The sequence below is a fragment of the Gouania willdenowi genome, chromosome 15 (assembly GCF_900634775.1).
Source record: "Gouania willdenowi chromosome 15, fGouWil2.1, whole genome shotgun sequence".
Taxonomy (NCBI): Eukaryota; Metazoa; Chordata; class Actinopteri; order Blenniiformes; family Gobiesocidae; genus Gouania; species Gouania willdenowi.
In genome coordinates this window covers 36,624,787-36,647,226 of record NC_041058.1, presented here as the reverse complement: position 1 = coordinate 36,647,226, position 22,440 = coordinate 36,624,787, and the positions used below count along the sequence as shown (strand labels likewise).

General features: G+C 43.1%; 1 protein-coding gene across 4 annotated transcripts in view; it reads left to right on the top strand.

Annotated features, from left to right (window-relative positions):
* The first annotated feature begins 336 nt into the window (after positions 1-336).
* The window catches only part of nvl (nuclear VCP like), a 48,234-nt gene continuing 26,130 nt past the window's right edge, over positions 337-22,440 (top strand). For 2 of the 4 annotated variants that reach the window (XM_028469256.1, XM_028469254.1), the window contains exons 1-11: positions 337-465; positions 3,754-3,837; positions 3,907-3,977; positions 5,644-5,696; positions 6,019-6,097; positions 6,236-6,296; positions 12,147-12,320; positions 16,104-16,112; positions 16,212-16,299; positions 16,757-16,833; positions 16,902-17,036. In XM_028469256.1, the coding sequence (XP_028325057.1) occupies positions 3,781-3,837; positions 3,907-3,977; positions 5,644-5,696; positions 6,019-6,097; positions 6,236-6,296; positions 12,147-12,320; positions 16,104-16,112; positions 16,212-16,299; positions 16,757-16,833; positions 16,902-17,036 (804 nt within the window). In that variant the 5' untranslated portion in view covers positions 337-465; positions 3,754-3,780. Of the gene's footprint in view, positions 476-3,753; positions 3,838-3,906; positions 3,978-5,643; positions 5,697-6,018; positions 6,098-6,235; positions 6,297-12,146; positions 12,321-16,103; positions 16,113-16,211; positions 16,300-16,756; positions 16,834-16,901; positions 17,037-22,440 lie in introns of all 4 variants that reach the window. The other 2 variants (XM_028469255.1, XM_028469257.1) reach the window with 2 other exon arrangements.

Genomic DNA, 22,440 nt, shown 5'->3' with positions numbered 1-22,440 from the left:
GCCTCGGAGACTGATACCATGTTTACTCAAAAAAAACCTTTCAATGAATCAACGCTCCAATGGTAAAAGAACGTCTTATTGAACCACAATTATACTTATGCTTTGAACACATATTATTTGGCTTTATTGACAATTCTATGTCATTAATCTTTTTATACTTTTAGCTAAATCTCATATTCACAAATTTCGGATACACAAAACAGAAACTACTGCTTTCTATTTTTTATTTATTTTTTTCAATATTTTTGTATAACGTGATACTTTGAAGCTTCTCCTTTGTATATTTGTCTCTCCTGGCGGGTGTTATTGGACTTTTTGTACTGATCTATTTTGGATTTTTAGGTTTTTTTTATTTATTTTGAAACTTCCGCCCCGGATGTAGTAGCGTTAGTTTCCGGGTCGTAGCGGCTCCTGCTGTTAAGCTGTTTTCATGGTTTTCATCCTGTGGCTCGATCTGGCGGACACGTGAGTGCCTGTATGATATAGCTAATGTAGCTAATGTAGCTAGCTTACACATGTGTTTATGTAACTTCTGCCGTTAATTATCATTGTTCTACTCTAACTTTCTCAGTTGGTCGCAACCTTTTCTCTTTCTTTTTTTTTAGTAGGGGCGGTTTACAGCATAGACATACATACTGATGAATAGTTGACTTAACTGGCGTGCCGTAGTTTTATTATGCAGTAAAGATTTACAATGACTCGAGATATATTTGCTAAATGTTTTAGTGACAATATTACGTTTTTCTGCTACAAGCAGTGGCTGAAATAACAGCTCATTTATTTAATATATGGGCTGAGATTTGTGCTAGAAACTGAATTTGAATAGTTGGTGTTGAAATTGAATTTACTGTTTAGAAACTGAATTAGTAAGTTGAAATTTATCGGAATACATTCCAAAAATTCAATACATTTCAGTTTCTCAAATTCAGATTCACTTCACGGAGACGCACTTCCGGTCTGCGAGGCTGAGCAATCGATCACTGATTCATGGAACTACAAAGACCTAAATACATAAGTCTCTGATAACATGGCAGTGTTAATGTTTGATGCTGACAGATCAAAGAGCTTCATCATCACAGTGAACACATTTAAAAGTCAAATATTAAATCTGAGCAGCTACATATATGTAAAAAGGCAGGATAGTATAATAAAGCAGTGTTGTACCTTGAGTACCGTACTCGTAGATCCTGAGTTAGCTTTGCTCGACACAAACCCCTCCTTTCCTCTGATAACTTGTTTTCCCTGATTTGTCTATAAAACTCTAAACATGTCTCACTGTTTGACTCATTAAGATTAAATCAGGGCTTTCGCCTTTAATTGGCCATGTAATGTTGTTAATTACATGAGGAGCAGTGAGCAGACATTTTTGCGTCACCTGAGGAGCAGTTCGGGGTTAAGGGACTTAACTTATTAGTACAGCCATTACAATAGTTCATTTTCAAAATTTGGGTTTTGCTAGTTTGTGTGCTGTTGATGACGCGCCGTGAAAACCCTCCATATATTTGTTAATTTTAACAGATCTAACACCTTTAAAAATACATATATGAAAAGAATAAACATTTGAGGGTATTTCCTGGGTTATGGATAGGGCTAAAATAAAAGGGTTTGCAGAGTAGCTAAAAATAAATATGAGGGTTGGGCGTCTTCTGATAGCGGTCGACTGATAGATACCGATTTTTAAAAAGAAATTCAGCTGATGGTCGATATTTGAGGCAGATATACTTTTTTTTAAAGCACATTGATTATGAAAGACAGTTGAAACACTGATATGATATAAATATATGTATTAGAAATTAAAATAGATACACCAATAGAACTCTTAACATTTATTGAACTTTAAATATACCTGTACACAAACAAGTCAAATAAAAAGTAGAGCCCTATAAAATCAGTTTATTTTTTTCAAAATTCCGTTTTTCCCACTTGAATTTTTCAAATTCCGTTATTTTTAGAAATATTTATCATTTTTTAACGAAACTAGTAGTTTTTAACTCCTGTGAGGAAACAAAATAATAATTAAACAAAAAAGTATGTCAAAAATAAAGTAAGATACAATTAAAAGGTAGATATTAGTTGTAGTGACATGGATTATTCTGACTGTTTTAATTAATTATATGTCATATAAATATGTATGAGAACAACATTAATGTCACATGATTTCCTCACAGAGATCAATGATTTACTGAATCTGATCAGGTTTAATGATTAAGTTTTGATCAACTTAGTTTAAATGAACCTAATTTAAATGATCCTATCTTCTGTAGATCTGATGAGATGTTAGAATGTAACATTCTAATAACGTTGTTCCAACGGACTTTTATTTTGTAAACCAGAAGTTCCCACTGAAACTGTTGTACTTGAGGTAGCTAGCTGACTGTGAATGTGTAACTATAGACACAGAACTAAAGAACAACACAGACTGAGTTATTCTTAGTTAACCAGACATAACAGATCAAACCCTGAGCAGCTGAAGATGATTAAAGATGATCACGTTCTCACGGAGCTCCGCTGTGCTACACTGAACATGGGCGGAGCTTTACAGGCACAGCAAAGTTAAACGTGCACTAGAGGTTCTGTGTTCATGAGTCAGTGATGATTTGTGTTGTTTTAGACGATGTTTGTGGTGATTTAAGATGAGTTTAATGCAGACAGGACAGGAGGAGAGAGGGCGGGGCTACTAATAAGTGGTCCCTGGAAACATTTCCCCATAAAAAACCTTCTGTGCACCACGATGATGGCGTTTCATGCTGATTCTGTAAACTGCAAACAAGTTGTCAGCAGTGTAAAAAACATAGATCTACAGGTAGATGTGAAACTTAATAAAACTAACTCAAACCCTGGAACAGTCATGGGACAAATTAATCAGCAGTTCTAGTTGAGAAACATTATTATTAATCTGGATACAGTAGAAACAGAAACTATCAAAAATAGTTATATTGTGAATCTGTTTAAATTGTAGAGAAGATATTATATACATAAATAAGACTTCTTTACATGGAGTATAAGACAAAAGAACAGTGGAAACTTTGGACATTTTTCAATCCTTTAATCAGTTGATTAAAGTAAAAGTACCCCAAGTATTTTATTTATTTATGTACAAATGTAATTTTTTTGACTGTATATAATTTATATGTTTTATATAAACGGGTAAATGTGTGAATTGTATATATTGTAATAGTTGTAGGGAGTTTTTCTTTTTTTTTTTAAAGGAACAACGTCACTGTCTGTAGAGCCGAGGCAGCAGCCCCTCCCCCGCTACAGAGAGACAGCAGCAGCAGAGGACTGTCCTACACTTCCTCATTTAGCGGGGCTAAATTAAAGCTGTTAACTTCTTGAATACGCCTACATTCTGGGTGAACTCATCCTTTAGTAACTCCATAAGTTGATCATTTAAACCATTGAAGTGGTGCTGTTTATGATAAGGCCGGAGAAGAAGTGATCAGCGCTCTCGCTCTCTCTTTCCCCTGTCAGCCTATGGTCAGCGGCTACACACACACACACACCCACACACACACACACACACACACACACACTGCAGTCGCTACAGTTGCATTCTGAACGCATCTTATACAAACTCCACATAAACAAACAGATGTTAGGAACCGGATCTCGATCCCAACCCTAGCGAAAATAAAACTAACGGAACTCTAAGTTACGTGGTGCACCTACCACGTAACTTAAACTAGCCAATGAGGGGCAATGCGTATCAATAGACTGGGTATAATAATAATGTGTGTGTGTGTCTGTGTCCAGACTGACCCCACCCTACTACTGACTGACATGAAGAACAGAGGTGGAGGAGTGTTGGACGGTCGACTACGACAGAGGGTGGAGCAGGTACAGATGTTAGAGTAGATGTTGGAGCAGATGTTAGACTGGTATTAATCAGGTCTAATGTTCTTCCAGTATCTGGCCTCCAGCAGCAGTGAGTACGTGGACCTCTCAGCTGTAGCTCTGGACCTTCAGAGGCTCTACAGGTAGGACCTGATGCACCTGCGTCATCACACAGCTGTACACAAAGAGCCTGTACTACGAAGCTAGATAATTATATCCTGGATTTATCTCTGTTAGCTTCACCTAACCAAACATCTGTCAAACAGAGGCTGTCCTATGAATCTAGATTATAACACGCCATTTATGCTCTAGTGACAGGGGGAGGAGTTAGCAGCGTCAGACCAATCAATTCAACTTTATTTATATAGCGCAAATTACAACAAAGTCATCTCAGTGCACTTAACAAAATATAAAATCTATAGTAAGAAAAAGAACTCAATAAGATCCACTTAAACAAACATTTAGTGACCGTGGGAAAAAAAAACTCCCTCTATTTTATAGAAATAATTCTCCTTTAGAACCAGGTAAAGAGGTGGAGAACATCTGGTTCCAGTGGTTGTTAGTGAACAGAACAGGATGGACCATCAGAATGTTCTAGACTAGTTGAGCTGTGAACCAATGATCAGTCCATCCTAGTGTTCTAATCTCAATCACAGAGAAACTGTAGAACAACTTATGTCACAATTGAGGAATAATTTCATAAAAATATGAAGAATTAAAATCCATAAATCAGACCAAAAACAAAACTGTTGCTGCAGTAAAAACATAAAGTAATTAATGCAGGAATTAATGAATGTTAAGGATTAAATTAGTGAGATTATAAACAGACACTGATCACTTTCTCTTTGATCTTGTCTGTGTTTCTGATGCTGCGTTCATACAGATCTACATCATAAGTGGATTATATTTGTTATTTACAGGACTGAGGCTCTCAGCGTCACCACACAATACATTAATTAATTAATTAATTAATTAATGGGTCTGAAAGTGTCCAACCCACAGGTATTATCATCTGACTAATGTATATATCTATGTTTCCTATAGGATGTGATGGTAAATAAAGGATAAATATTCTCTATCCTGTCAGCGTCACATCAGATCTGACGTGTTCACAATGATCCTCCTTTGATTGGTCAGCTCCTTTTAGAAGAGATGTGATTGGTCAGGAGGCGGAGCTTTAGTACTCGCTAACATCCTAGCCGGAACAAAACCTGGTCCTGGTGATTTAGTCTAAGTTACCACGGTGATTTAGCCTGAGTTACCACGGTGATTTAGCCTGAGTTACCACGGTGATTTAGCCTGAGTTACCGCGGTGATTTAGCCTGAGTTACCGCGGTGATTTAGCCTGAGTTACCGCGGTGATTTAGCCTGAGTTACCGCGGTGATTTAGCCTGAGTTACCGCGGTGATTTAGCCTGAGTTACCGCGGTGATTTAGCCTGAGTTACCGCGGTGATTTAGCCTGAGTTACCGCGGTGATCTAGCCTGAGTTACCGCGGTGATTTAGCCTGAGTTACCGCGGTGATTTAGCCTGAGTTACCACGGTGATTTAGCCTGAGTTACCACGGTGATTTAGCTCTGTAAGATGTTATCCAGCTTCTTAGTCCGGCACACACTGATTAAATCCCGTAATTTAGCGCAATAAGAGGAAATCTAGCTTCTTAGCACAGGCCCTAGAGGTTCAGAGTAGACCAATCACAGTGGCTTTATCTGACCATGTGCATTAGTACATACCATGTGACCTCTGTGTTGATTATTTGGAGGTGATTGCTTGTTCTCTATGTTCTAATGAGTCCTCCTGGTGTTTATAGGGTGGATTATGGCCGAAGAAACAAGACTGCTTTCAGGATTCAAATAGAAAAAGGTAGCATGTAGCATGTAGCATCCTTTCTAATCCTATAGATAATAGATATTTTCTCTACAGCAGGGGTGTCCAATTCCGGTCCTCGAGGGCCACTATCCAGCATGTTTTAGATGTTTCCCTCTTCCAACACACCTGATTCAAACGATTAGGATTGTTATCAGGCTTCTGCAGAGCTGGATGAGGAGTTGATCATTTGAATCAGGTGTGTTGGAAGAGGGAAACATCTAAAACATGCTGGATAGTGGCCCTCGAGGACCGGAATTGGACACCCCTGCTCTACAGTGTTAATAATGATTTATAATAATAGATATTGTCTCCACAGTGTATGAATCAGTGAGGAGAGAGTCAGGTCTGTCTGAGCTGGAGAACAAACATCTGACCAACAGAGTGAAGCATCCTGGGTGAGAGCAGCAAAAAACCCTTTATTTTTAAAGAAAAACATAAAGATGATCTGGTATTATTGTTATGTTTGGTTAAGCTTTAGTAAATGTGTATTTAATGTGATTACTTGATGAATGATTATTATTTTCTGTTCACAGTGACGACAGCAGCAGCTCTGAGGTTTCCTCTGACTCTGAGGACCACGTACTGGCCTCCACAGTAAGATAGACCTATAGAACCTATAGAACCTCCTTCACTCCTGTCAGCCTACAGGATGTTCAGGTTTTAGTAGAAAGATCAAACCCTCATCGAGCTCTGTAGACATTGTTCCTACTTCTCTGTTTTTAAATGCTTTTGATGTTGTTGGTCCTTTGATGGTAAAATTGATAAACCTCTCACTTTTATCTGGCTCTGTCCCCAGCTTCTTTAAATATGTGATAGTGAATCCCAAAACCTAATCTTGATCCGGGGGAGCCTATAAACTACTGACCCATATCTAAGCTTCCCTTCATGTCTAAAATCATGGAGAAAATGGTTGCTAAGCAGCTAACCTCATACATGGAACAGGATGATATTTATGATAAATATTAATCTGGTTTTAGATCAATCCACTGAAACTGATCTTCTGAAAGTTTCTAGTGACGTGATGATGTCACTGACTCTGGTCGTTACACAGTTTTAGTTTGACTTGATCTGATGCTGCCTTTGATACTGTAGATCATAGTATACTGGTTGATCCACTTACATCTGAGATGGTTTTCTGGTGCTGTTCTCCAATGGTTTACCTCTTATATTAATATAAGAACCTTTAATGTTACTATTAATGATCATGTGGAGCAGCCCAGGGCTCTATTCTGGTTCCTGTTTAGTTTTTATTGTATCTGATGCCTCTTGGTCGGTTGATCCGTGGTTTTAAAAATGTCTTATAATTTTTATGCTGATGATATCCAGTTGTACTGTTCCTTTAATGACTCAGAGTTTCACTTTTTATCTGAATTCCTGGAATGTGTGTCTGATAATTTGACGTCTGGTTGTCATCAAATTATCTGCAGATTAATTCTAACAAAACAGAAACTCTGATTATTTCTCCTGATAAAATAAATCAATGTCTTTGGAGGGTCACTGTCATCAACTGACTAAAAACTGTTTTTATCATCTGAGAAATATCTGTAAAGTGAGGAATTTTCTGTCCAAATCAGATCTGTAAATGATCATACACGCGTTCATCTTGTCATACATTAATTACTGTAATGTAGTTTTCACCTGTTTTAATAAGTCGACACTAAAGAGACTTCAGATTGTTCAGAACGCTGCTGACAGACTTTTGACCAGTGATCCCAGAACATCCCACATTACCCACATTATTTCTGGTCTTCATTGGCTTCCAGTTCATTTTCATATTTAGTTTAAAATTCTAGTCCTGACTTTCTGTGTGATGCATGGTCAGACCCCTCAATACATCACTGAGATGTTCTGCTCCCACACTTCAGGACTCACCCTTCGTTCTCCTCATGATCCTAAAAACTCATTTTAGAACCCAGGGTGACCTGGTGTTCCAGGCGGTAGCACCAAGACTCTGGAATAACCTACACCAGTCGCTCTGTGATTATGTCTGAGTCTTTTAAAAAACATCTGAAGACCACACTTTTCATTTTATTATCTATACTAACTATGGAACCTATGGAACCCATAGAACAACAGAACCTATATAACATATAGAACTTACTAAGGATTCACCCAAATGAAAATTTGAAGCCAAATAAAGTATAAACGCGTTACTGAATACTGAATTCAGTTTTTCACTATTTTCTTTAATAGTGCATAAATAGCCTAGAATATATATAAATATGTTTTTTAAAGAAAGTAAATGTTTATTGAATATTCTGACATTTTTTAAATATTCCAGTAGCCTTTGCTTTTCATAAATAAGCACAACAAAGTTTATCATTTATATTAACCCTTCAAATAAAACAAAACATGCATTCCAATAAAATCTAAAGTGCATTAAAGGTGAGGTATGATAATAAATGACGTTACAGTGGTTTATCTACAGTGATAAACATCATTTAGCCTCATTCAGAGGAACAAAGTGTAAAAATTTACAGTTTCCTCTCTTGTTATTTCATATTTTATAAAAAGTCGGCTTTAAACGGGACAGTTGGATTTTACCCACGTTGGCAGGTGATGTCACCTAACACGCCTCCTAGAATGTTAGCTCCTCCCTCTCTAACTATCTAACAGCTAAAACAAACACTGCTGTTTATTATATAATATATATTATACTTTATTACCATATATGTAAATACAAACTGCACTACTTTTTCTGTTGCTGGACCCATTGTTTACACACATCAGCTGTTAGCACTCCATGCTAATGCTACACCAGCCTATGCAGTGAGACCTGAGGGGTATTCCATAAAGGAGGGTTAACAAACTCTGAGTTTATCCATAAACTTGCTTTATGGAATAAACCTCTGGTGTAATGTAAGGAGGAAACGATGGTGATGTTTACGTATTCATGGCTTACAGCGCTAACAACAGACTCTGTTGTGGAAATGGACGGTTTCCAACTTTTACGTGGTGACGTAGAGTGGTAAGGAGAGAGTCTGGATGTGTTTGTGTGTGGAAAGGAGGAGCTGCTGCTGCTGCAGCAATGCACACACACTTTTCCGACTCAAAATCACTGCACGTTGTTTGATTACGTCATTGCGTCACACGCTACTATTCAGCCATGTTTTTAACTCACTAAACCAAAGGCCGAATGTGGCTTTTTTTTTTGCAATATTCGACCACTGAATATTCAGTGCATCCCTTCTTTAAAGTCGTCATTTCCTTCTGGAGGGTAGATACAGTGCCTTGCACAGTAGTTACTTCATCGGACCATGATGACAGATCACCTTTCACTTCTTGTATGTTGGTCCAGATCACAGTAATGTCATTAGCAACTATCTCTTTGAGGCCTGCTTTGATTTCACTGAAGTCATCACTAACACAGACCTGAGTTCACCTCGTATCACCTCTCTGTCTGCTCTGATGGAAGCAAAGATTTCAGCTTTCATGGCTGCAGCAGTCATACCTGAGCTTTCACTTGTGACGAGTGGTTTGGAAGAATGGTGCGTGTTAGTGTGGCTAGCGCTGAGCTAGTGGTTTTGGCCGTGGTGGCTTAGCTTGTTTGTTAGGGCTGTCGGCAAATTTGTATTTCTCAAGCTTGTTGGCCATTAGCTGAATTTTGTGGCAGAAGTGTAGCTGTTAAGTAGGATTTTATTACCGATTTTCCAGGAGCCATGAAGCATACGTGTTACTCCATGCCTTGATCACTAGCGCCCCTCGAGATTTGTTTTTTGAAAGCACCAAATTGTTAATGCAGATTTTTTTAAAAAAATATTTACAAATCTGTAGTTTTGTCAGATCTGTATTCCTGTCTTTTCCTCCTCAGCCCTCCAACTCAGACATGAATACTATACTTTTAAAAGATCTGTTGAAACAAGGGTTTATTTCTAAAATATGTAACAAACTGTCAGATATGAATACATACCTTCACTCCATCACCTAAAAGAAGCTTAGCAACATTAGAATGAATATCACTACATCTCAGTGGACTAAGGATCATGACAACGTCCACTCATCTTCAGTCTGTGCTCATCATGGACTGCTCTAATTCAAAGTTCTGCACAGGCCACACCTCTCCAAAGTACGATGTTCCAAAATGTTCCATGTGGTGAACACAGGTTGTGATGGTGTGACCAGGAACAGGCTTCACTAGCTCACACTTATAGAACTGTACTAATATAACAACGTACTGGACTAAAATGTTTATTTGTAGAATACAGTTACATCCTGATGCTGCTAATAACTGCTAATATTATTAACAAGCAGAAAAGTGTTTATTCAACCTATAATCATTTGTTACATGATGTTATGAAGGATGTTCAATTGTAAAAAATCAAATTTGAATTAAAAGGGAAGGTGAATGATTTTCATTTGACATGGGATCCATTTCTGGGTTGCTGGAAACCTGGAAAAGCTCCAGGACCTGATGGAGTCTGTCCCAGAGTACTGAAGGTTTGTGCTTCACAGCTCTGTGGAATATTCCAGCACATCTTCACCATAAGCCTGAGTCTGCAGAGGGTCCCTGTGGTTGGATGTATCAGGGAGGAGGACGAGGTGGACTACAGGGCTGCTGTGGACAGCTTTGTCACATTGAGTGAGCTGAACCATCTACAGCTCAATGTGACAAAGACCATGGAGCTGATTGTGGACCTGAGGAGAACCAGTAGGCCAGTCAGTCCTGTCTCCATCCAGGAGGTCAGTGTGGACATTGTGGAGGAGAACAAATACCTGGGAGTGGTGATTGATAATAAACTGGACTGGAGGAGGAACACAGACTCCCTCTACAGGAAGGACCAAAGCTGAGGTCCTTCAACATCTGCAGAAAAATGCTGAAGATGTTTTATGAGTCAGTGGTGGTGAGTGTGATCATCTACGCTGTTGTTTGCTGGAGGAACAGACTGAGGGTCACAGACACCAACAGACACCAACAGACTCATCCACAAGGTCAGTGACGTTGTGGATTAAACTGGACTCTCTGAGAGGAGGAGCCTGTCCAAGGTGAAGGACATCTTGGTCAATGAGTCCCACACACTCCATGATGTGCTGGTCAGTCACAGAAGAACCTTCAGCACCTGTAGAACCTTTAGAACCTTCAGCACCAGGCTGATCCAACCATGGTGCTCCACAGAATCCCACATTAAATTATTTCTGTCTGTGGAGATCAAACTGTATAATTTATCACTGTAACCTCACAGCTTGATTGTTGGAAATATATAAATCATATTTGTATATTTGTATTATTTTGTAAATATCTGAATCATATTGGTATATATTTGTATATTATTATTATTGTTACTATTATTATTATCTATCCTACTTTTTCTACTACTGTAATGTGTGTTTCTGACCCCTATTTTTAACAGTCTTTACATAATTATACACTTATTTATTGTTTATTCTTCTTTTTCTTTGTTAATGTTTTTATTCTTTATTTGTGATGTGTTCTGTGTGACTCTTATACACAGCACACCCACAGCAACCACACTGTTTACTAGTCAGACTTCTGTTAGTGCTACAGACAGACTGGGTATGTAAGCTCCGCCCACAGTGCACAGACACACAGCGATGCTGCTTCCTGTGTTAGCGGCGGCGTGTCGGAGGAGGTTCAGTGCAGATGTTTGACTGTTCATCAGTTCTGAATGAGAGTGCTCCTGGACATATAATCATGTTTAGGCATTAAATAAGTTATATTTAATATTTGATCATTATCTGCTTTATAAGTAATAATAATAATAATAATAATGCATCAGTTTTATATAGCGCTTTATCATAGGCACTCAAAGTCGCTTTACAGAATTAAGGCATTATTCTTTCACTCCACACTTAGTGGTGGTAAGCTACTATTGTAGCCACAGCTGCCCTGGGGCAGACTGACGGAAGCAAGGCTGCCATAGTGCGCCATCGGCCCCTCCGACCACCACCAACACTCACTCACACACTACATTCATACTAGGCAATGTAGGTGAAGTGCCTTGCCCAAGGGCGCAATGACAGATACCACTGGGTGACTGACACCCCACTGTGGCCCCTGGAATTCTCAGTGGTCTCCATCCAACTACTAACCAGGCCCAGACCTGCTTAGCTTCATAGATCTAACGGGATCAGCCAATGACAGGCTGGTATGGCCACGCTTTATGCATTGCTTTTTTTATTTTCTTTTTTCAGAATGACGATACTGAAACTAATACTGTTTCATTTTTATGACCCTGCGGTATATGGTATTACTGTATTCTAGGTTAGAATAATGAGCTGATTTATTGTATGTTGTAGTGGATCATAGAGGAGATGTTAGTGATCAAAGCATCAGTGCTTTAGTCTCAGTTTGGTTCACAGAGGGAAATGATAACATTCTGTAAAGTCCTGGTTTAGCTGCACAAATAATGATTTATATTTAAAATACAGTGTAAAGTTAATCTATTTCCTGTGTGTGTGTGTGTACTTCCTGTCTTTGTGTCACAGCTGACCAATCACATGAACAGCTCTCTGACATCTCTGTACCGGAAGGGAAGCACCGCCCCCAGCAGTCCAAGCAGCACAGCTAACCCCGCCCCTACCGGTGGCTGGTTCATTGACAGAGGTGACGGCCCCCACAAGCCCAACGTCCTCATCGACCTCTGTGAGGACGAGCCACCGGTGAGTTCCAGGTTCTCCGTCAGAGGAACCACACGATGTGTAGCACCACACAACGTTCCCAACACTTGTTTCAGTGTGTCCACATGTTTACGCCAGGGATTCTCAACCTTGGGGTCTAACAGACATGGGAGGGGATCGCCAGATGCCTTCAAGAATTATAATAATTTGATCTCATTTTTGCTTATTTTTACCATTTTTCTAAAACCACCAAAATCACCGTATTTTAACCTATTTTCATCACTTTTTCTTGTCATATTTTTGCTCCTTTTAATATATTTTTGCTACATTACATCACATTTCAATGACTTTTTTCTACTTTGCAGACATGTTCAGCATTTATAAACCCTTTCTACCACTTTTACACCTAATGTCTTTACTTGTCTGCACATGCTGCCAAAGGTCAACACCACAGGAAGTGCAATCATTATGAGACAGCAATGCATATTTTGTTATTGCAATAAAATACATTGATTTATTTTATTGCTTAATTGTGACCATCACCAGCCCTCCCTAAGGAAGGGTAAGAAATCTTTTATTATAGGGAGGATATAAAAAGGGAGAGCAGTGTTACACCTAAGTGGAGGGGAAAGGGAGCAGGGAGGAGAGACTCAAGGCAGGAAATAGAAAAGGTGGGGAAGAATAGACTGTTCTTCGTATACCAGCATATGTGCAAAAAAAAAAAAAATGCTACTGCGGGCCCAGGAACTGCCCTGGGCCCGCAGATGCAGCCAGGCCAGCAGAAAGAGCGGAGGCCAGGGAGCCCCAGGCAACCCCCCAGATGCCCCCAAGATCCCAGGCCGAGAGGCAGCCACCGCCCCCCACACACACATCCGAGGAAGCCCAAGCAGCCGAGCACCCAGCGCATCCCCCCACCAACCCCAAGGCCCCCTGCCAGCATCCCTTCCACCCACCCGCACCCAACCCCCCGAGGGAAGGGCCCAGAGAGCCCCCCGCCCGAGACCCCAGCAGAGGAGCCAAGGCCCCCACCCAGCCAGAGCCGCGCGGAACGGGCAGCCGGCAGGCGCCCGCCAGTGGGCCCAGAGCCAGCAGGGTCCGGACCCCAGGCCAGAAGGACCCGGAATGGAAGCAGCACCGAGAGCAGCGCCCCCAGGGACAACGCCCATAGTCGCCTCTCCATTCCCCAATGGGGAGGCACTTCCCTATCCCCTATCCCCTGAGTGAATGTATGTGTTTAGTGAATGTATATATATATATGTGTATGTGGTGCAATAGCGCCGGAGGGTGGAAGTGGTGGTCCCACCCTCCGGGGGGTGGTGTGTTGAGGTGTAATTAAAATTGGAGGGATTAGTAGGGCAGCCAGAGGTGGGAGTGCCGCCCCCGCGCCACTACTTAGTAGCGCAGGCGGCGGTCCCCTCCACCCCCAGCCCCACCATCCAGCCCCCCAAGGGTTGAGTATGTGAGTGTGGTGCAACAAGTGGGTGAGCCAGACCAGCTGGGAGTGAGTGATGTGTCCATGTAGGAGGCCTGTCTGGTAGGAGCCCGGCCCGTCCGCACGGCGGGCCACCGGAGATGGCAGACGGGCACATGGCACCGCGGGCCCCAGAGACGCGCCAAGCAGCACAACCGGAGACCCCCCGCGGCACCCCCCCCCGAACCGTGGCGGCCATACGGAGCATGGCGGGATCCCCCCCCCCAGACGGAGCCAGGCAACAGCCACATCCCCCAGCAGTCCAGGAGGCGACCCCCGCCGCCAGCCGGCCCAGAGCGGCCCGCCCCGCCAAAGCAGGCGGCGACCGCGCAGGAGAGAGGCCAGCTCCCACACCAGGGCCAGCACAGGCCCGCACGACACCACGACATAGCACCCTCCACAGGTGGGCGGCCCCGGCCTCCCCGACGAGAGAGGACGCCACCAACCACCCAAGCAGGGCCACCCTGCCAGCCATGGACCGATAGGTAGGCGAACCCATGCTCCCCCAGCCAGGCACCGCAACCCCACATCAATGTCGCCGGCACCCCCGCGCAGACACGGCACCCACGGGGCCCGGCACCCCCAGCCAGCAGACCAACCACCCCAACGTGGATCCGCCAGAACAGGAGCCACCGGCCGCGCCCCCACACACACCCACCTAGCACGGCCCAGGGGAGGCCCCACAACTCACCCTTCCCTCCCCCCGAAGCTACACAAGCCGGCCCCTGCGGTCCCCCAAGTGAGCCCCCGAGAAGGAGGGGGAGGGGGCGGCCCGGCCCACCGCGCCAGCGGCACGCTCAGCGAAGGCGTGCCCCAGGGAACCAGGCCAAGGCGCATCGTTTGGATTTTAACGATTCTGATTCTGATTCTTTAAGTTGTGCAGGTCAACAGGTCACAGATTTCGCAAGATCATTTTTTTAGTTTGAAAAAGCCTTTAACTGGGGCGGTGTTTAGCTCAGTGGGTTGAGCGCCCGCCCCATGTACAGAGGCTATAGTTCCTCACCTGCAGCGGGTCCAGGTTCGATTCCCGGCCTGGGACCCTTTCCTGCGTGTCATTCCCTGCTCTCTCTGACCCCCTTCCTGTCAAGCAACTGTCATATAAAGGCCACTAGAGCCAAAAAAATCCTTTAAAAAAAGAAAAAGCCTTTAACAGGTTATTTTTATTAATTCACTTAGTTGATATAGTTTAATATGGTTACTGTAATATAACTAGAATATTTAATTAACAAAGGTTTCCAACTGTAACTGTAAAAGTGAAACTTTCTGAAATAAAACCACAAACAAGTTGTCATCAGTGTAAAAAACATAGATCTACAGGTAGATGTGAAACTAAATAAAACAAACCCTGGAACAGTCATGTGACAAATTAATCAATAGTTCTTGTTGAGAATTATTATTATTATGGATACAATGGAAACAGAAACTATAAAAATAATTATATTGTGAACCTGTTTATATTGTAGGGAACATATTATATACATAAATGTAATTAGAGTCTGAAGACACAAAAAAACACCACTTTAAAAATAAAATAGACTAATATAAAACCTCTTTACAGTTATTTGACTCATTCTGTGATATTGAAACTCTGTGGTGATGACTCACTGGTGACGACATAATCCAAGATGGCGGCGGCCTGAACTACAGCTGATATTATGTAATAAAGCCTTAAAAGACATGAATATAATGAAAAGAGTGAATGGACAGAGACATAAACATGTAGACTTTAACACAGACACACACAGACTTATTAAACACACACAGACTTATTAAACACACACATTCGGACTTATTAAACACACACTCGGACTTATTAAACACACACTCGGACTTATTAAACACACACTCGGACTTATTAAACACACACTCGGACTTATTAAATACACACGGACTTATTAAACACACACACGGACTTATTAAACACACTCTGACTTATTAAACACACACTCGGACTTATTAAACACACACACAGACTTATTAAACACACACGGACTTATTAAACACACACACAGACTTATTAAATACACACACAGACTTATTAAAGACTTTATTCCCCCTTATAGATGGTCCTGTCTCCACATGACTGTTCTTCAATGTTCATGTCTGTGTTCAACCACCTTCAGCTACAGTGGGGGTCCCTGCTCTATGGAACCTTTATTTTGGAGGGTTCCCGCTCTCTGGGACCTTTATTTTGAAAGGTTGAGAGCCCCTGGTGTAGAACACTTTCTTCCTGTGGGTGTCTTCACTTTCTACATGTGTTTATCTTTACGTTCCCATATTAATCTATGAGAAGGACTAACTCTGTGTGTGTGTGTGTGTGTGTGTGTGTGTGTGTGTGTGTTTGATGTGAGCAGGCCAATGATGTGAGTTCATAGTTAAAGCTCAGTGTCTGATCATAGTGTGTTTACATCTGAACAAATGTCATTGGTGCAGAAGGTGTGTGATGTGTGTGATGTCATCAGATGGACACACCTCCTGACAACAAAAGGTCTAAGAAAAGAAGTAAAAACTCCAGTGACACCACAGAGAGTCGACCTGTCAACAAGAAAGGTACAGACACATCTACTGACATCTACTGATGTTAGGCCTGGGTTAGGGTTATATTTATGATATACATTTACAATATGTACTACAAGGATATATTTCTATTTAATATATTATTTAGTATTAAATCCAGTGGTTTTTTTTCTCTACTTCTCAGAACATTAAAGCTCAGATGTTCTAACCCAGACCTTCATCTACAGAACTCACTCACATGTGCTGTCCCTTAGAGCAGAAACAGACTAAAGTGGAACATATTGATCAGCTGTTTGTTAATAAATGTGTGTGTGACATTTTACATTACAGAATGTACCGATTTAAGAATATTAAGGTTTATATTGTATATCAACATTTTGGAACAAATATGAGTTTTGGTCCATAACATCCAGGCCTAACTGACGTATCTACTGACAGCTGATCTATGAAGGTTGGTGTGTATCTATCATGACATGTGATGTGGTTCCAGTGAAGTCTATGTCAGCAGAGCTTCAGTATCCTTCTCTGAAACTTGAAGATGTTGGAGGAAACGAGGAGACGCTCACGGTCAGTAGCTGCTACTCTGTGTCGTGATGGTGTGTTACAGCTCACTGATGCTCCTCCCTCTCCTCCAGGAGCTGTGTAAGCTGCTGGTCCACATGCGTCATCCAGAGGTGTACCAACAGCTGGGGATGGTTCCCCCTAGAGGGTTCCTCCTGCATGGACCCCCTGGATGTGGAAAGACCCTGTTGGCCCAGGCCGTGGCTGGGGTGAGTGGAGTGGTTTACAGCTGTTTGTGTCTGTCTCTCAAACATTTGGACAAACACAAAACAACTAAATCAGTGGTCTCCAACCTTTTCAAGCCCAAGATCATTGACCTCCATCTTGGTGACGGCAAGATCTACTCAATGAAGTGTAAAAATAAAAAAACAGATTTTATTTCCACTTTCACATTTTTTATTCAGGATAACTTTATTTGATTTATGAAATGTGTTGAGGATTGATACCTCTGATTGCTGATTTTAGCCTAACTGACCACTGCAGGGCTCCGGTCAGAGAGCACACGAGACATCAGATGAATATTGACTGTTTACTGAGGAACTGTATGTGCACAGCGATGCATCTGGTACAGAGTAGCAGTTTCTAGAAATGTACAACAAGAAATAAAAGACTAAATTAACATTGTGTACTACATTATGTACTACTATAAATCAAAATGCTGTAAATAAACACGATAAGTAGAGATTACATTTGTCAATATTAACCTCATAATATATATATATAATGAAACCACACAGCATATAAATGTAAACTGGAAACAATCTGAGGCTAACACATTTACCAACCAACTCTGTTAGCTTAAACAATGCTAAATCACAATCCTGCTGAAGAGTGAAAACTCACATTTTAAAGAATGCAAAATACACACCAGGAACTAAACAACACTATCAGAAGAGGTAAGTAACATGTATATATTCATTTCCCATCACTATGAACATAACTTACATCATCAGTGACTGCTGCACCACTGCAAACATGTCCACAGTCAAACGTAGTGAGAAAAGGGGAAACACAACACAGACACCTTTCAAAATAAGAGCGCACATTTCAAAATAAAAGCATCAGTACACATTAGTCTAAAACTTGAAGAATTCTTAACAGCCGCCCCCACATTTGCTTGTAAATGTGTAAGACCAGGGATTCTTCAAGTGCCTTTGATGTCAACCTGAAGGTCAGGAAGTTTAATAAGTCGAGCAACTGGTCTTACGTAAACTTTATCCTTAACCTTGACCTCTGCTGTTCTGATACATCATCTGGGCTAGCGATAGCCTTGATGACTCTCCCGATGGACCAGTGAGCTCTTGGAAGTGATGGGTCAACGATTAGTACGACAGAGTCCAAAGTGATGTTCGTTGATGACCTTTGCCACTTTTGCCGAGTCTGGAGGTTTGGTAAGTAGTTCCTCGTGAAGTGAAGCCAGAACTGATCCACCAGTGCTTGGCAGTGTCACCATCGTCGCCGCCCCATACCAACTGGAGCATAGACCACCTGAGGCAGAGCTGCATCCCGCCGCCCCATTAGGAGGATCTTCGGAGTAATGGGGTCCAAATCGGCCACATCAGCTGACACGTATCCCAGTGGCTTCGAGTTTAAGATCCCCTCCACTTCCACTAGAACTGTATACAGGACATCCTCTGTGACAGACTGACTGCCCACTGCAACTTGAAGGCCAGATTTAACCGACCGCACCTCTCTCTCCCACGCTCCACCAAAGTGCGGAGCATTTGGTGGGTTGAACTTGAAATCAATCTGATATACTTCCAGCTGTTCCCTCAGTTGTGGTTCCATTGTGGCGAAGGCCTCCCGAAGTTCTCGCTCTGCACCACGAAAGTTAGTACCACAGTCTGATAGCACTTCCTTTGGATGACCCCGCCGGGCGATGAATCGACACAGAGCGAGGAGGAAGGCATCGACATCCATGGAGTTCAGAAGCTCAAGGTGTACTGCACGTGTTGTGAGACACTTGAAAATCACGCCCCAGCGCTTCTTTGTCCGTCTACCTATCTTCACCAGGTAAGGCCCAAAGCAATCGACACCAGTTGAATAGAATGGCGGACAAAGCAGTCTGCGGCGTTGTAGGGGAAGATCTGCCATCTGTGGCACCTTTGGTTGCGCTCTCCAACGCTGACAAGTTGAACAATTGAGTTGATGGTGTCGGATGGCCTGATGTCCTCGTATGATCCAATACTGTCTCCTCAACTCCGCATAGACTCGTTCTGTACCGGGGTGTAAGAGATGTTCATCCATGTCCTTGATGAGGAGTTTCACTGCAGGATGCCTTGAATCCAGCACAACTGGATGAATCTCACCGATACTTAGATTCTGCAGTCTTCGCAACCTTTCCCCCACACGAATGAGACCAGTTTCATCATCCCACTCTGGAGCAAGGTTGAGGAGACGACTGTGAGTTGGGACAGGTTTCTGTGCTTTAAGCGCTGCAACTTCCTCAGAGAAGCTATGAGCTTGACACCCTCTCAGCAACAGTACCTCTGCATCTCTACGACTGAGGGGCTGATCATGTTCTTGATCTGTGGCCGCCCCGTGAGCTCGTGGAGTTGCCTCCACCAGCTCCTCCCATGAGCTATGCTGACTAGAATCAGAAATACTGTCATTGGGCTCCACGGCCGTGAAGCAACAAAGGGTGATACCTTTAAGTTCAGACAAGCCTCCTGTCGTAGTTTGCTTAGGCTTCTTTACATACCCCGCTTTGATGGGTTTGCTGATCTCAGCTGAGTAGATTGCTGCTTTCTCTGGATCCCTATTGAGCCGTCTCTCTGTGGCCCTCAGATGAGCCATGACCGAGTGTGCAGAGCCATTGAGTTTAGGTCATCCTGGTTTCCTCAAGAGTGGAGTTGCGTACCGGCAGACTCCTCCCTCTTTGAGTCGCTGTGTTTTGGTTTCCAGGAGGCTTATGGCGACCTGATCCTCACGAGAGCGAACGACCAATTTCTCATTTGAGAAGGGCAAAACATCATGTTGCCACAATCTTTCGACGTTTCGGTAGAGAAGGTCGTCTGGGCTAATGACTGAAGTGAAGAGACACTGCTGCACCGGCGATTGCTCTGGCATGCACTTCTCTGCACCTTGCAGGGCCCATCCCAGGACAGTGTGGATGGCTATGGGTCCACCATTAGACCCTCTGCGGATTGGTTTCGTTGCCGTGATGAGGTGTACATGATCAGAACCGAGTAACACTAGTGGCCGTACGTTTTGGAAAGGCTGCAGCGGTATACCTCGCAGGTGGGAGTGTCGTCTTTGAAGCATCTGTACAGGGTAGGTTTGTTCTACTAAATCTAGACCTGTGGCGGTAAATGCTCCCTGAACTTTGTACTGCTTCCATGGGTTGGCTCTGGAGGAGATCTGGAAATTGACCTTTGAACCCTGAAGATGTGACGTCTGTGCGTACTGTGCGTAGGGTGAGGGTCTCCGACTCTCCATTCAGCTGAAGCAGCTGGACAGCTGCTGGTAAGATCATAGTGCGCTGTGCGCCATCATCTAACACAGCGAAGGTTTCCACTGAATTAGAATTGTTGTGCAGCAAGACTGGAACCACCTTCAGGAGGACTTTGCTGGTCGTTATACTGGGTGTCAAGTAGACTCGGCTCTCTGTGGCTCTTGGCTGTAGGTCGGTAGAGCGACACTGAGCGACATTGTGAAGCACTTGAAGATGGATGTCACTGCAGTCGCTACAGGGTTTCTTGAGGTTGCAAGACTCAGGTTTGTGAGTACGAGCGCATCTCCAGCAACGTTTCCCTTCTGTTATCCATCTGTCCAGCTCTGTTGTTGATTTCACTTTAATGCTGGGACATCTGCTGATGTAATGTTCTTTGCTGTCACAGAAGAGACAGTGCACTTTGAAAAGTTTCTTGCCACCAAATGACGTGGGTTTATTGGGGGTGTTTGACTGAGTGGGCTCTGCTCCATGGTACACAGCTACGCTCTGACTTTTGCCCCTATATGGGATTTTCTCCTTCTCGTTGCTTGCAGGTTTCTCCAGTTGGTAGCGCTGCACTAGTCTGTTTGATAGACGCTGCTGCTGAGCTTTACCTTGAAGCCAACTATTCAAGTCTTGGAGGTTGTAGGGATTGAGGCTTGTGGTGTTGAGCTTTCCCTGTATCTGAAGGTATTCAATGAACCCATCCCTGTGATATTTGGGCAGCTTACTAAGTAGGCGGTCAACATGTGAGCAGCAGTTGAGCTCCATCCCTTGAGGTCCCTCCAGGGAGAGTAGCATACTAACTAGGAGATGGACTCTGAGAGCGAAGCTCTGGAAAGTGCGTGCATCTCCAGACTTCACATCAGGTGTAGTGAGGATAGCTGCTATTTCACTCTAACTAACTGCTAACTGATGTGGCTGGCCGTACTGGAGCTGTAGTGCTTGCATGGCTGCAGTGTAGGGAAAGGGGGCATGTCGACACGACTGACCAATCATCTGTGCCTCAGGGAGCTTGAGGTGTTTGAGTAACACATGGTATTTGTATTTTTCAGTCAGTTCAGGATAAGGTTCGAGCAGGTTGTCCAAGGCTAACTTCAGGTTGGCAAATTCCCTTTCACTATCTGTAGTGAAATCTGGAATTTTGGGTTTGGGCACAACATATATGGAGCGTGGTTGTGTGCTAAAGTTATGTGGGGCTATGGCCTGGCTGGCTGGAAACTGTGACTGAACAGCTGCAGGGATGTTACACATTCCTGAGGCAGGTGGAAGAGTCTGGGATGCAACTACCGATGCTGGCACAGGTACATAATGAGGCAGGCTATAAGTTGAGGGGGCTTGAGATGGGGGAAGTCTCTGATATAAAGCTGGAGGTGTGGGATTGTAAGACAGGGCTGTTTTAGTTAACAGCTGTGGTACCTGAGGCTGGTGCATGTAGGAAACTCCATCCTCACAGCGATACAGCTCCGTCTTCTGGGGCTGTAGAGGGATTGGCTTTATGAGGTGTCTTTGTGCCGAGGTTGGAGTTATCGCTCCCGCAGAGATGGTTGAATAGGGGGAGTGTGGGTGTTCTGGAGGGACTGGATGCAATGGCGTAAATGCAGATCTCGCTCTTTCGCTTGTTATGATAGAGGTGTAGTCTCTCGGTCCAGCTTCTCCCTCTAATGTTGAAATCATATTTGGTGTATGTCTTTCAATGTGAGACTCCATGTTTTGAACCTGCCTCTCTGCTGGAGGGGAGTAGCTCAGAGGGTGAACACAGGTAAGGGTGTGAAGTGGGGACTGACTTTGTACTTGAGTGGGCATGGAACCCTTCATGTTGCAAGCCTCATCATTCTCCTCTTCTTCCCGCAGGAATGATGTGATGTGCCCTAGTAGTTCTTGACGACGACGTTGTCGATGTTCATATTGACGGAGTTTGTGTGTGACTTCAGCTATCTCCGCTCTTTCCTCCTCCTCACTCCTGGATAAAGATTCAATGAGTTGTTTCAGTGATGTGGTGCTCAGTGGGTCACCTGAGTTAGAGCTACGTGAGGCTCCGCTTGCACCAAGATGAGAAGTTGCATCTGCTTGTCCACTGTCTGCTGCGGCCGCTGCTCCTCTCTGCTCCTCACGTTCTCCATTGTCAGGGTGGGAGGAAGGGGCAGGCCTACGAGGATTGTAGGCAAGGATGTACTGCT